Raw genomic sequence first — 14,100 nt, 5'->3', positions numbered from 1 at the left:
AAACGTTTGAATAAAACATGAAAAATGTCAAAACTGTGTGTTGTGACTGTTTCTGATGTTTCTGTGTTCAAACTGTGATCGAAGAAATAAAAGTGATTTTAATTTATGGGTGTGATTCTGAGATGATCTGTGTTTTACAGCAGCTGTCAGGACACCAAAGAGACAACAGAGCAGATAAATCCTCTTTAAAACAAGGTTTCTAGAGACAGTTTACCTCACTGACAGCTTCATGAATGGAGATTACAGCTGAATGTAAAGAAATCCTCATGTCTGTGTAACGAGGCCTGAGTCTGTGAGGAGACAACATGATCCAGACCTGCTGACGGCTGTTTCTTCTCAGGACTTTGTCAGCAGGATTGAGAACAGGGACTTGATCTTCTGCTGCCGGAGGAAACAGCTGCTGATGAGGTCAAAGCATCTGAGAGAGAAACAGCTCCATGTTTTATTTACTATCATTTATTTATTCTCACAGCTGGAGGGTTAACTGTTCATGCACCTGCACCAGGTGTGTTGTTTCATCGAGCAGCCACAGGAAGTGAAATCTGCCAGAGACGTTAGCGCCACCTGCTGCTGTTTGACTGAAGTGTTTTGAGCTCCTTCTGTTTGTGTGTCAGGTTGAATGATGACATGAATCTCAGGAGGACAAACACACTCAGTGAGGCTGTTTTACACTTTTATGGAGAACTGATTGTGATGTGTGTTGTTGTGGCATCATTGCTGCTGCAGATGTGTGTGTCTGAGTGTGTGTTTGGTGTTTGTGCCTCACACAGCTCTCTTCTGGAGAAGAAGGGTGATGTTAGCTGAAACACAGAACTGACTGAACAACTCTGGCTGATGAAATACTCTGACAAACAAAGGCTGCTTTCAGAAGACTTCAACAGATCGAAGTTTCACTGCTCATCTCAAAGGACCTTTAGTAGATTATTACAGAGAGACAGCTGTGTGTGTGTCACAGTGTGAAAACTACTGACACAGGGATTGTTCCTGTCCTCAGCTGACTGCAGAGTCAGTGAACTACATCCAACACACGTCACCAACACCAACATGGAGCCAACTGGGCTCAGAAAAGGTCGTGAGAAAGATGAAAATCACAGTAAATCTGCTCAGTTTGACTTATTCCAATATGGAACTTATTCATTCACAAACATTTATGCCCTTTCTTTCCTGAATGTTTGTGAATTCATGACATGTCTATAAATGATACATTTTCTTATTTAGCTTTCAGTCCATGTCATTTTTTATAATGCTTTAAAAATTGAGATATTGAGTTTAGCAAACCTAAATTTTAAGTGTCCCAGATTATCAAATCAAATTCAGGCACATTTTATTTTTTATTTTTTTATTTTGCACAATGCTCACTGATAGATGAGGCAGATCTCCTCTGGGTTTGATATCTACATGTTTTCTTCTGGTGTGATCTTAAAACATCTTCAGGGTTGCAGAAAGGTATCGTGTGTTTAGTGCGTTAGATTGATGTCACAAATGTACGGTGGCCGGGAGGTGCAAACCAAGATTACAAAATGTGAAACACTTTTACAAAGCTTGAGACAGATTTACATTTTAGAAAACATTTTTACATATCATAAAACAAAATTACATTACCATAACACATTTACAAGTCCCGAAACAGATTTACATTTCAGAAAACAAATTAACAAGACACGAAACACTTTTACAAACGGCAAAACAAATTTACAAATATCAACCATCAACCGGAAAGGGAATGTGCCAACTCCGGGGTTGAACCGGAAGTGATCACGGGGAACAGCCAATACGAGTTTTCCGATAGAGTTCATGGACAGCCAAGATGGACAGCGATCCAGTGATGTTTTGCCCGTTTTGTGGACAACGTTTGAGCCGTTATACGCGGTTTTGTTTTTCGTGTGGTTGGTCTTTAGAGTTTTTATGGGGCATAGAACAGACTGACGGACCAGATATGCTGCAGCAGTGCATACAGTATTTTAATGAGGGACACTCGTACGCTGTCATGGTGGATATGATGTCCAGTTTACACGGCGTTCACATCAGCTTGAGGTCTCTGAAAACCAAACTGAATGAAGCCGAGTTATATCGCAGAAAGGATTACTCCTCTACAAACGCCATAACCAGGGCCATCCGACTGGAACTTCGTGGACCTGAGTCTGGTCCGTCCGTCTGGTCCATGTCATTTAAAAACTCGAGAGACCAACCACACGAAAAACAAAACCGCGTTAAGCGGCTCATGTGTTTGCCACAAAACGGGCAAAACATCACTTGATCGCTGTCAGAGAATTTCTAATATTGTCGTGGTCGTGGACTGGCTCTGTCGCTGTCATGGATCACTGTCCATCTTAGCTGTCCATAAACTCTATCAACGAAAACTCGTATTGGCTGTTCCCCGTGATCACTTCCGGTTCAACCCCGGAGTTGGCACATTCCCTTTCCGGTTGATGGTTGATATTTGTAAATTTGTTTTGCCGTTTGTAAAAGTGTTTCCTGTCTTGTTAATTTGTTTTCTGAAATGTAAATTTGTTTCGGGAGTTGTAAATGTGTTATGGTAATGTAATTTTGTAAATGATAAGTAAAAATGTTTTCTAAAATGTAAATTTGTCTCAAGCTTTGTAAAAGTGTTTCACATTTTGTAATCTTGGTTTGCACCTCCCGGCCACCGTACAAATGTCTCCAGAGTCAAAAGTTCAAATAATGTCCCAGATGATCAAAATTCACCTGCAGATATTTGTTATTAATGGAGTCAAAGTCAAAAGTTGTCAGAAAAATAAATACCTCAGTGAAGTACAGACACCTGAAAATCTACTGAAGCACAGTAACAAAGTATTTGTACTTCGTTACTTCCCTCCTCTCAGTGGCCAACACCCAGACAAAATGCGATGGCAGCTGCAGGCCTGGTGATGGCGCTTTTATTCTGAAACATTAGTACCGGAAGTGCCTTAGCTTCGGGCTGAGGAGCAGAAACAGGTTGTGATGAACCAGTCAGGGTGTTGAGGAGTGTGTGAAGCTCCGTCATATAGAGACACCATCAGTGTGGTGAAGTCCTCAGAGGACATCACAACTATGGAGCTTCTTCCTCTCGTGTGTCTCTGTCTGCTGAGCTGCTCTGGAGAAACGTCTGCTGCTGGAGACGGTAAGAAAACTGATCATCACTCACTGACAGTTTTTAATTCTCACTTTGTTTCATCTGAGCAGCGGAACAATGCGGAAACATGCGGGATGTTCATCAGCTGCTTCCTGCTTTAGTGCGTACAAGACACCTGCTCAGCGCTGTGACGTCACACACGCACCCTGATCATCAGCACACATCGATAGTATTGATTGGATCGATTACAGAAGAATTACAGCTGGATGATGCTGAGTTTTAATCTCGAAATGCTCTGTAATGATGTCGTCATCACTGCTGTGTGTGTGCGTGCGTGCGTCAGTGCGTGCGTGTGCGTGTGCGTCGTCTCCATCCTGCTGCAGACACTCGCAGGTTTCACAGAAACGCTCGTGCAGACATGAAACCTTCAGGATGTTGTGATTGTTGGACTTTGACTCTTAAAGTTCAGTTCACTTTGAACTAAAGTAGTTCCCTCAATAAAACAGAGACGTGGCGCAGATCTTCATCAGGAAGGACTTGATAGTTATTGGATCGTTAATGAGTTACATATAAACTATATAGTAGATAATGAGTCACCACAGGACAGACTGGGAGACACGTTATCGATCAATCATCAGCTGATGATGAGTTCATGGTGACGTTCATTACTGATTAGCTTCGGCTATAAAAGCTGTAGTGTGCAGCAGGTTTAACACAAACTGGTCCCTCAACAATTAAACATTAAATACATTAATACATAAATAAATATCTGTGGGTTAGAGTCACTTTATTCATGAGTTATATATGAATCAGTGTGAAACATGAGACTGAATAGTTACCAAGTCAGCTCATTAGTTAATCATTAGTTAATCATTAGTTAATCATTAGTTACTCTTTAGTGAGAGAGGAGAGAATAAGCAGTTTAATCTGAGTGCTGTCCTTTATTTTTATCTTTGTTTACTCTTTAGTGAAATATAATACCAAGTAGTTACCAGGTGGACTCATTGATTATTAATAGTATTGATTGGATTGATGCTCTATAATGATGTGGCGTCTTCACTATTGGTGCGTGTGTGTCGTCTCCTTCCTGCTTCAGACACTCACAGGTTTCTGTTGATGTGATGTTGCGTCATCACTAATGTGTGTGTGTGTGTGTGTGTGTGTGTGTGTGTGTGTGTGTGTGTGTGTGTGTGTGTCTGTGTGTTGCAGCTGAGGAACAGGATAGTTTGGTGGTTAGTTGTGTCTTTGAATCCAGTCCAATAAATCAAGATGAATGAATAAAACTACAACTTCTCCTGGTGTTATAAAGCTGAAGAGTTTCCAGCTGAATACATTTTGTAAAATTCAAACACAAGGCTGAATAACAAAAACCTAATAAACTATACTGTACAGCTTAAATATACTTAAAATATGTCAGTACAAGCACGACACAACCAAAACTATTATGTTAGAGGAAACAGGTGTTGAGTTATTGTTGTGGTTTGTAAAGTTGTTATCTGACTTTGTTTCCTGATGACTCTGCATGTTAACATACTGAGTAACACATGTTTTTATCTTCCAGGTGTCAAAGTGGTCGTGAAAGAAGATGATGATGCTGTTTTACCCTGTTCGCTCAGCACCAAGGAGGACATCACAAGAAAGCTGTTTGACTGGAAGAAAGATGGTCAGAAGGAGGTGTTCTTCTATGATTCAGGCATTCATTACAATAACGGCCGTCCAGGTCAAGATGAGCAGTTCACAGGTCGAGTCTCACATTTTCAAGATCAACTGAAGAACGGCGACGCCTCCATAAAGATAATAAAAACAAAGATGGCCGACAGCGGGACCTACAGCTGCGATTTTCCACGTCTTCAGCCGAGACAAACATTCTACATTGAGCTTGTTGTTGGTGAGTGCTTTCATTAAACAGTTAAAGATGTCCGCTCATTTACTGCTGCGACTGGTTCAAGAGTCCCAGATGGACTTTTGTTGTGGTCAGAATACACATCTGGCAGGGCCTCGAGCCCACAGAGCTGCAGCCACATCTGGAGAGATGACCTCTGTATCAAACATGCCTGATATCAGAGACACGCTGCAGATTATGTCTCTGTGCAATGAAATTTCAGCCGTCTATAGTAGATGAAATATGACTTTTACACAGTATTACCTGTCTGTTTCAAAACAATCTAACATGTGTTTGTTTTTCCTTTCAGATCAAGTCTTAACCTCTTGGGGTTTCATTTTGATTTTGTGCGTCTCTGCCTCTTAATATTTACTCATTTTAAACAGTATAATACAAAGACCATGAGGAGCTGATACATGTCCACTACATCACTGTAAAGCAAACACTCTGAGGTTTATCAGCTGTGTTGATCTTATTTAAAGCTCAGAGAGAGTTGAACTGGTAAATGATTAAACAGAGAAAAAGTTAAAGTTTTCTTGTTTTTGTTTGTTTCATTTGATTTTTAAAATTAAATGAATAAGCTATAATCTGGGCCATCAGGCTGAAATTCATAGGATCTCTCCCTCAACTTGTCTAAAATGTCTGAACCAAATTTTAGGCTGACAGACAGAAGAGGCTCTGAGATATTTTAGAAAGTGCAGTACAGATTATCTCCAGCAGATGTCCACAGAGCTCTCTAAAACTTCTCCAAAGTTACCAAATGATGATAATAAATCCCTTTAAGATGCTGGAAAATGTCCCTCAGTGTTAAAGTTGACGATAAAAAGATGTTGTGAGTGTTTAAATAAAGATTTACATATTTATTATCATTGAATCATGTCTCCTTAAACAGATCAATAAAGTTTCTCTGTTATGTGGGTGTCCCGCGACCACAGGAAGTCCGACAACAGTCACTTCCATATATGGTGACACAGGTAATTTAATTGGCTGCTGACTCAGAGTGTTTTCACGGTGCTGACTTACCATTGGATGAGAGCAGCTGTCAATAACACACATGTGGCGCTGAGGTAAAGATGCTGTCCTGTGATTGGCTGATGCAGTTAAAAGCCCGTTAGGTTCGTCCCTTTAGGTCGTAGAAAGATGCTGATTGGTTGGTTTTGTTCCGGGGCGTTTACTGATTTCAGAGATACTGAACATCATTGGTCAAATCTTTTGTCGATACTTTAAATTGATTAAAATGAAGTTGTTTGGAAAGTTTGACGAGCGCCGCTAAAAATAAACGAGGGACGCAATCGACTTTTATTGTGGTGGTTTTAACTTCCGCTTCCGTTTAAACGCGCTGGATTTAACGGGTGGACTTTTGTCTTTAAAACGAGCCGCTGTTCGTCTATAAATGTCTGTTTTTACACCTATAAACACATTTTAACTGCGGCTACACAGGCTAGCTAGTAAGCAGCTAACTGTTTACTGCCGTAAAGTGAGACGCTGCTGTTGTGATGTCGTAAATCTTTATTTTAGGTTCCTAAATGTGTTGATAAAAACGAACATGTCAGCTTTCAGATGAGGTGTAATATGTGTGTGTTGACTTCTGTCGTCAACATGAAAATATGTTTTATGTTTGTTTATTAATTTTACACGTAAATATCGGGTCGCGTGCATCCTCCGCACCTTATAACATTAAGAGACAGAACAGGTGAAAACATCCCAGGTGAGTCCTGATTCTGATGACGTCACTCTCCACCTCTGCAGGTGTTTCTGTAAATGTCTTCTCAGGCCTGTCAGTCTAAACACTAACATCTGTGGGCCTGAACCTCTCTGTGTTGAACTGACTGGGATCACTCGTCACTTAAAGGTGGACACGTTTATTATATTATAGTTATACAACAACATCTTTTAATCCAAGAAGCCTGTGTGTTATTAAATCTAATACTTTTATTCAGATTGTCTAATTACATAAAGAAGTTATTGTGTTAGTTAAATAATTAATTACTGCATTTCCTAAAAAGTCTCCATATAAAGTATTTTTACTGACGTGACAGAATAATGTAATCTACTTTATTAATGTAGTTTAGTCCCAGGTTCATTCTGGGTTCATGAATTTTAACTTTATGTTTAATATTTATGTCACAGTCCTTCTGAGTCCCAACATCACAATATTCCTTTTATTCTTTTTAATCTCAGTAATGATCAAATAGTTTCGCTGTAGCTGAAAGAAGCTCTTTCTGAAGCAGCAGTGACATTTGAAGCCTCTGACATCATCAATATACTCGTCATCATCAAACTTCACCTGATATTCTTCACCTGACACAAGCTCTGACACAGCGGCAGCCATCATATGGTCTTTTTGAGGTTCCTAACTCAGGACAACAACTCCTGCACACTGTTGACCTCAATCAGGAATTAATTTAATAATGTTTTGTCACAAAGACCTTCAGTGTGTGTGTGTGTGTGTGTGTGTGTGTGTGTGTGTGTGTGACGTGATGCCAGGTTATAGAAGATGGTTAGTTGCATGCAAAGACCCTGAGTCTGTGTGAAGCAGCTACTTTGCAAGTGTAGCTTGTAAAACTACTTGTAGTTCAGCCTGGCAGTAGTTTAACAAACTACATTTCTACTCCTGGAGAAATGTAGTTTGTAAAACTGTTGCTAAAAAAAAGTAGCTTCAGCAACTACTTATACTCATTATACTCATTTAACTCAGCGTTAAATAAATCAACATATGGTGTATATGAAACAAAATATAATAGCCCACAAAAATTGTCCATGACGAGCTTGTGCCATATGAGCGCCGCCTTCCTTGGCACAAAGACCCGCCCACTCTGTGAAGCACGTGAGTGCTGCCAGGGCCAATCAGAGGCAGCGTTGGCTTAGCATGTCATGACATGTTTCATGCCTTTTTTCAAAGAAAAATAAAATAAAATGTATATTTTTTATGAAATAAAAAATATTTCATGTTATTGGCCAAAATTGTAATTTGTAAATTGAGTAGTTAAACTACAAAAATGACCCAAAAAGTAATTGAAATACTTGACGCAGCACAAAATATGAATGTAGTTTAACTACCAGCAAGTTACAGCAAATTGTAGTTAAACTAGTTCAACTACATGTAGTTTAAGTCTCCCCAACACTGATTATTTTTTATAATCATGAAAATATGTTTAAAACTCTTAAAATGTCTCTAAAACAGACTGGAATAACTTTTTATTTTATTTTTTTCAGAAAAAAATATTTTTATTGCATCACAGATATTTAAGTGTCAAAGGAAAGATATATAATTGTACAAATAAATAAAACAACCCAGTTAAATCTTTCACAACCTTCTCTTGGCATGGTTAATTATGGTTATTTTTTCTTTCAGGCAGCATAATTAAAGTAGTTCTCACTAACATGTGACACATCAGGTGTGTTTACCTTTGAACACTATGTTTTATATTTTATTACAATCTTTATAGTTCAGTTTAACAAGTTCACTGTATTTGTGCTTCTGCCTCAAACTGGAAACAGTTTAAAATGTTTGAAATATCGTCCCATAAAATGATGCTGGAGGCTTTTATTGTGTTTTTCTCTTCACACTGTAAACTGGATACAAGCAGAGTGTGGATGAACAAAATCCCAATATTACATTAATAATGCTGAAACTGTCTCTTTATAATCTATTGTTCATAATGTGTTCACAGGTGCAGCTCCAGAGCCAAATATCAAGATACTTAAAATGACAAAGGACTGGATCCTGCTGCAGTGTGAAGCTCATGGCTCTCCACCTCTTACAGTAGAGTGGAAGGACAGTGCTGGTAACACTCTTCATGCTGAGAAGCCACAGATCTCAGAAAGAGGAGGTCGTTCATACATCACTGTCAAGATTACTGTGACCAAGACCGACAACTACAGCTGTGTAGCTACGCAGAAGGACATCAGCCATCAGATTGCTGCTGTGATCCCTGTGCATATCCAAGGTGAGATTCTTCCTTCTTCCTTTTGAACTGAGTGAAAAATTCCTTGATGATGACGTTGGTTCATCAGTCACCAGAGATTAGTGAGAGAATGAACGTTTATTAATTATTAACACTATATGTGCTGTATGTGATGCAGTTAGATTCCCAGTGTTACACTCACTCTCTTTACAGTAAATATGTTTCAGAGGAAACATCTGAGGACAGTTATGAAGCTCATTGAGAAGTTTTGTGCATCATGAATCTCATAGTATCAAACTGCAACATACACAAATCTTTATTTTACTTCATATTTCATCATAAAAGTGAAGTTTGAGTCAGAACAGTTGTGTTGGATTGCATCAGATCATTAATGTGGGCCTAATAAAGTGGCCACAGTGTGTTTGTTAGTCTGTGTGTGATGATACATGACAACAATATGAGCACATACACTTGATTCATGTGTTCATTTAGTTCATTAATCAGAGAAACTGTGTTCACTGAGAGAGAAACTCTTAGTCCTGAAACACATCTGAGCTCTGTCTCCTCAAGTCACACTGGTGCTGCTTCTGGTTCTGATGCCACAGGATCTTCATCACTAAATCTTTGTCTCAGTGACATGAAAGAATGATGTTGGTACCAGCTCAGGTCCACTGAGGAGCTCAGACTGAAAGTGGTCCTGAACTCTGAGCCTCCTTTTCTGTGAAGTTTGTGGCTCTTTTCCAGTTGAGAGACAGTTTCCACAAACCAGGTGTAACACACTGAATTTTAGACGTCCACTTCAGGTGTTAAGGGGAATTTATTATGTACAACAGATGTCTGAAAAGACATAAACAGATAAACACACACTTATTAGTGTCCAGAATCGGATGTAAACCAGCTGCACTGTATCTGCTGCGGCTGGACTTCCTCTGCAGTTGATACAACGGTTACCACGACAACGGTTGCCCGCAGCAACCACCACGCTTTCAGTTGCTACCGCCATCTACTGGCGTAAGGTAGTAACTGTTTCAGCCCGGCCGGGACCAGGTGTGTCTACACAGGTAAATTTAATCAGAAAATGAAGGGGCTGACCAGTTAACAATGCAAACAATATCTCACTAAAATGACCAGGGAGCCACACAGGCCTGTAGTGAAGCTGCACAGGCTGCCTCTTCTGCCTGCTGACTGTTTCAATCCTTTACACCGACTGTTTGTGAGTTCACACCTGGACAAGTTAAATGTGCATACAGGTGGTTATTGAGCAAAGATTTCTGCATCGCCAGACTAAAATGAATCACAGCACACAAACTGAGTCTCACACATGATGACACCGATCTGAAATGATGAGTTATGATGAGTGATGATAACAACATGAGTCATTAAACATCATCACACATTTTAACTCACTCTGACTAAATATTCATTAAACATTATGATTATATAATATTGCTAGAATTAAAGATTATTGAAGTTACAGAACAGTTGTGTTAGATTACTTTAGATTAGAGCTGCGAGGTACGGCCTTAAAATTATATCACAATATTTTTATGCCACATCCTGATATACGATATGTAACTCAATATATTGAAATTTTCTCAAAAGCGCTTCATAAATGTTAGGACGGGGCCACAAAATCAAATATCTCAATATGTTTGACCAAACAGGCCCTACAGTGATAATATTGTAGGGATGACGATTGTTACTTTCACAAAACATTAACACGATGAGATTTCTGATCAATAATCATCATTAATGTGGATATAATGACTCAGTGGGTAAAGAAAGTATCAGAACAAGTCGAACAGTCTGGTGAGTTCAGAACATGACGTCACTTTACTGTAATGAGCCTTTAAAACCAGGAACAGACAACAGTTATGATATATCACCATGTGAGAATATCAAATATCTAAGACAATATATAGTCTCACATCATGACAACAGTATATATTGTATATGTTGCTCAGCCCTGCTTTAGATTGTACAGGTGTTCCTATTAAAGTGGCCACACCCGTGCCCTGTTAACAGAAGGGGACGAGCTTTTAATGACCCTGTGTTTCACATTTCATAACACATTTTCTTTATTACTTTAATGTAAATAGACAACAAAGTTCACATGACGTCCTTTAATGTTTTTTTAAGCACAACAAATGTGTAAAAGTTCAGGAGCTGCTGTAAAGTCTTCACTGTTGATGTGTTTCTGTCATGATGTGAGTCAGAAAAAGTGTTTTAGTTGTAAATAGTTGATTTTTAAAGAGAAGTTAGAGAAGTTTTACTCGTCTTGTTCTATCTAACAATGTAACGAGGTGTAATTAAGGTTTCTGTTTCTCTGTTCTTCATGTTTCTCTCCTTCTTAAACACACTGTAATCCTCATGTACAAGCAGAGAAGTGATGAACAGGAAACATCACGTTTCATTTATAATCCTGTAATTGTTCTTTATAACTGGTGTCTCACTACATGTCTTGTTATCTTCACAGGTGCAGCTCCAGAACCAGGTGAGATTCTGTTCTAGTCGTGTTGTTTCACAAACAGCTGGAGGAGTGAGTGCAGTCAGTAGTGTAGCAGTGGATGAGTGAAGATGTGCTGTGTGGATGTTGAGCTGTAAAAACAAACCAAAGGAAACCAAAAGCCCCGACACAAAGATGTGTGAGCAGATGTTCTGAAGGATTTCTATACATGGAGCACATCAGGCCCAGGTGTGTCCCCTGCTGCTGATGAAGCTCCCAACAGGTCTGCAGCCCTGGAGACAGAAAGCACAGCAACAGCAGAGTGAAGCCATCAGAGAGGCCGTCACTGTGAGCTCTGTTCAGATTAGAGAGATTAGAGAGAGACTTTATTAATCCCAATGACAAACTGCAGCGTTACAGCAGCCGAGTTACACATGAATCACACAACAAACACCATGAAGACACTCAGACAGGAAGAGAAGAGTTTAGTCCTCATGTAAAGCAAAGAAGAACAAACAACACAATGTTTCATTTATAATCCTGTGATTGTTCTTTATAACTGATGTGTCCTTTATCTTCTTTATCTTCACAGTTCCACCTCAAGAGTCAGGTGAGATTCTTCCTCTTATTCTTTTAATCACATCATGTTTTGTTTGTTTATAAAAGATATAATGTTTGTTCAGATCGAGACTCAACTTCAATAATCTACAGACTGTGTGTTGATCTGCTCCCATCAGGCCCAATAACTGTGGAGCCGACCAGCACCAAGAAGCTCACAGTGATTTTAACCTTCATGTTTCTGGACAGTAGTCAGTGGTGGAAGAAGTACTCGGATACTTTACTGCAGTGAAAGTAGCAGAAACACAAAGTAAAAATACTCTGTTACAAGTAAAAGTCCACTTGAGTAAAAGTGTAAAAGTATCAGTAAAAGTATTGTGAAGAAGTTTTATATTTTATCAGATGATCCTGTGTTTTTACTGTCAGATCAAAGTGATGGACTGTAACTAAGTCCATTTATTTCTTCACTGCTGGGACCAGAACCAGAAGCAGCCTCTGAGCTGTGGAGCCCAGCAGGAGGAAACTGGACCTGAGATCAGAGCTCACATCACTGTTCCTGCTCACATTCATCCCAGTGGAGTTTTCATGTGAAACAAGTTCAGATTTCAGGAGCAGACTCACCTTTAGTTGTTCTGTGTGAGCTGTGAGGTCCAGTCTGCTGTTTATCATCTGCACTGACGTTCTGACTGATGCACTCACTTTGTATCTGTTTCAGGGTCGTCTGCTGGACTGGTTACTGCTCTTGTAGTTGTCAGCGCTGTTCTAGGTGTTGTTGTTATTGCACTGATTGTGAAAAGAATTAGGAAAGGTAAGTTTAAATGTTTTGTATCAACATATTAATCATGAACAGACAACACAACGCATTCTTTATGTATCTCATGTTCAGAGTCTTGACAGTTGTTTTATCTTCTCAGACATTAATTATTCTGTTGGTATTTACACTCTGGGCAACACCAAGACATTTGGATTTTCTTCAATATAACTTCATTTTCCTTCCTACAGTGATGAACAACAGAGACATCACCTAAAGAACCCAACTCATCGACCTCGTTGAAAGAATCCACCTGATCCAGAAATGTAACTCTCTTTGCATGTGCTGTGGAGTTTGCTGCTGCTGTATGTGTGAGTTGTAACAGTTAAACATTTAAAGAAACCAATTTGAGTTGCAGATGATGCTGGATCACAGTGGGGACATTTTTACTGCTCCTCTTCTTATTTAAGGCAGTTTAAGTGCCAAGTTTAAGTAACTCATTCCTTTTTTTTAAATGCAAAAGACAAAGATTTGTGTCCCGTTTCCACGACCACTGTCCTCGTGAAGAGTTCTCCATATCAAGATCACAGTCATAGATGGAAATGCAGATTACTTCACATTTTCTTTACAATTTTTTTTTTTTACTTCATGTGCAAGTCAGTCTGCTCTGAACCACAAAGCTACACTTTTGCCTTCAGATGTGGGCAGAGGACTCATCGCATGTACTTGTGTGGAGCGTACTCTGCCGTAAAGAAATGCATCCGAACAGTAAATTAACCGTTAATTTATTTATTTCCCGCAAATCTGACCTCATCTAGATGTTAACCATGCTGCAGTTTCACTGATCTAATATGAATATAAATATTCAGTGTGGTGACGAGGTCGTTGTGTGTCAGGAGTTGTTAAAGTAGTTTAATGTTATCAGACAGATTGGAGTTAACGAGGTGACAACAGGAGAGAGCAGGTGGCCTTTAATGCTGACAGAGCTGATTATTAATGAATCATTCTGTTCAGTGAGAATTAAATGAAAAGTTTGTGTTGAATTCTGATATTTGGTGAGATTCAGTTCCACTCTTGTGAAGCTTTAAGAGAAAAAATGACCAAACAAACTTTGACTCTGTTATTAATGTTGTTGAGGACAAAGACGAGCTCTTTCACTCTGTTCTATGTTGCTTTATTCTTTTATTTTTATACTCTGATTATCTGATGCGTCTCATTTTTACTCTGTCATCAGCGTAGATTCATTTAATTCCAGGTAGCATCATGTGGAGTCATAATCAAACTGCCCACTGGACTGTTGTTGAGGACCTGATACTGTAGCAGCTGATGAATAAGATGGAGCCACATAGAAACAGATAAATAATGAGACATCAACACAGGATCATAGAACAAGTGATGGAAATAATATAATCAAAGTGACACACAGCAGAATTCAGATGGACCAAGTAAAAAAGGGACCTAATGAAACCAGAACAAGGCCGT

General features: G+C 39.2%; 1 protein-coding gene across 1 annotated transcript in view; it reads left to right on the top strand.

Annotated features, from left to right (window-relative positions):
* The window catches only part of LOC140997856 (CD276 antigen homolog), a 45,791-nt gene extending 32,594 nt beyond the window's left edge, over positions 1–13,197 (top strand). The window contains exons 5-8 of the mRNA XM_073467914.1: positions 11,340–11,357; positions 11,902–11,919; positions 12,583–12,675; positions 12,870–13,197. Coding sequence (XP_073324015.1) covers positions 11,340–11,357; positions 11,902–11,919; positions 12,583–12,675; positions 12,870–12,895 — 155 coding nt within the window. The 3' untranslated portion in view covers positions 12,896–13,197. The remainder of the gene's footprint in view (positions 1–11,339; positions 11,358–11,901; positions 11,920–12,582; positions 12,676–12,869) is intronic.
* Positions 13,198–14,100: the final 903 nt, after the last annotated feature.

The sequence above is a fragment of the Pagrus major genome, chromosome 6 (genome assembly GCF_040436345.1).
Source record: "Pagrus major chromosome 6, Pma_NU_1.0".
NCBI lineage: Eukaryota > Metazoa > Chordata > Actinopteri > Spariformes > Sparidae > Pagrus > Pagrus major.
The sequence above is the reverse complement of the archived record's forward strand: the minus strand, read 5'-3'. Positions and strand labels throughout refer to the sequence as shown.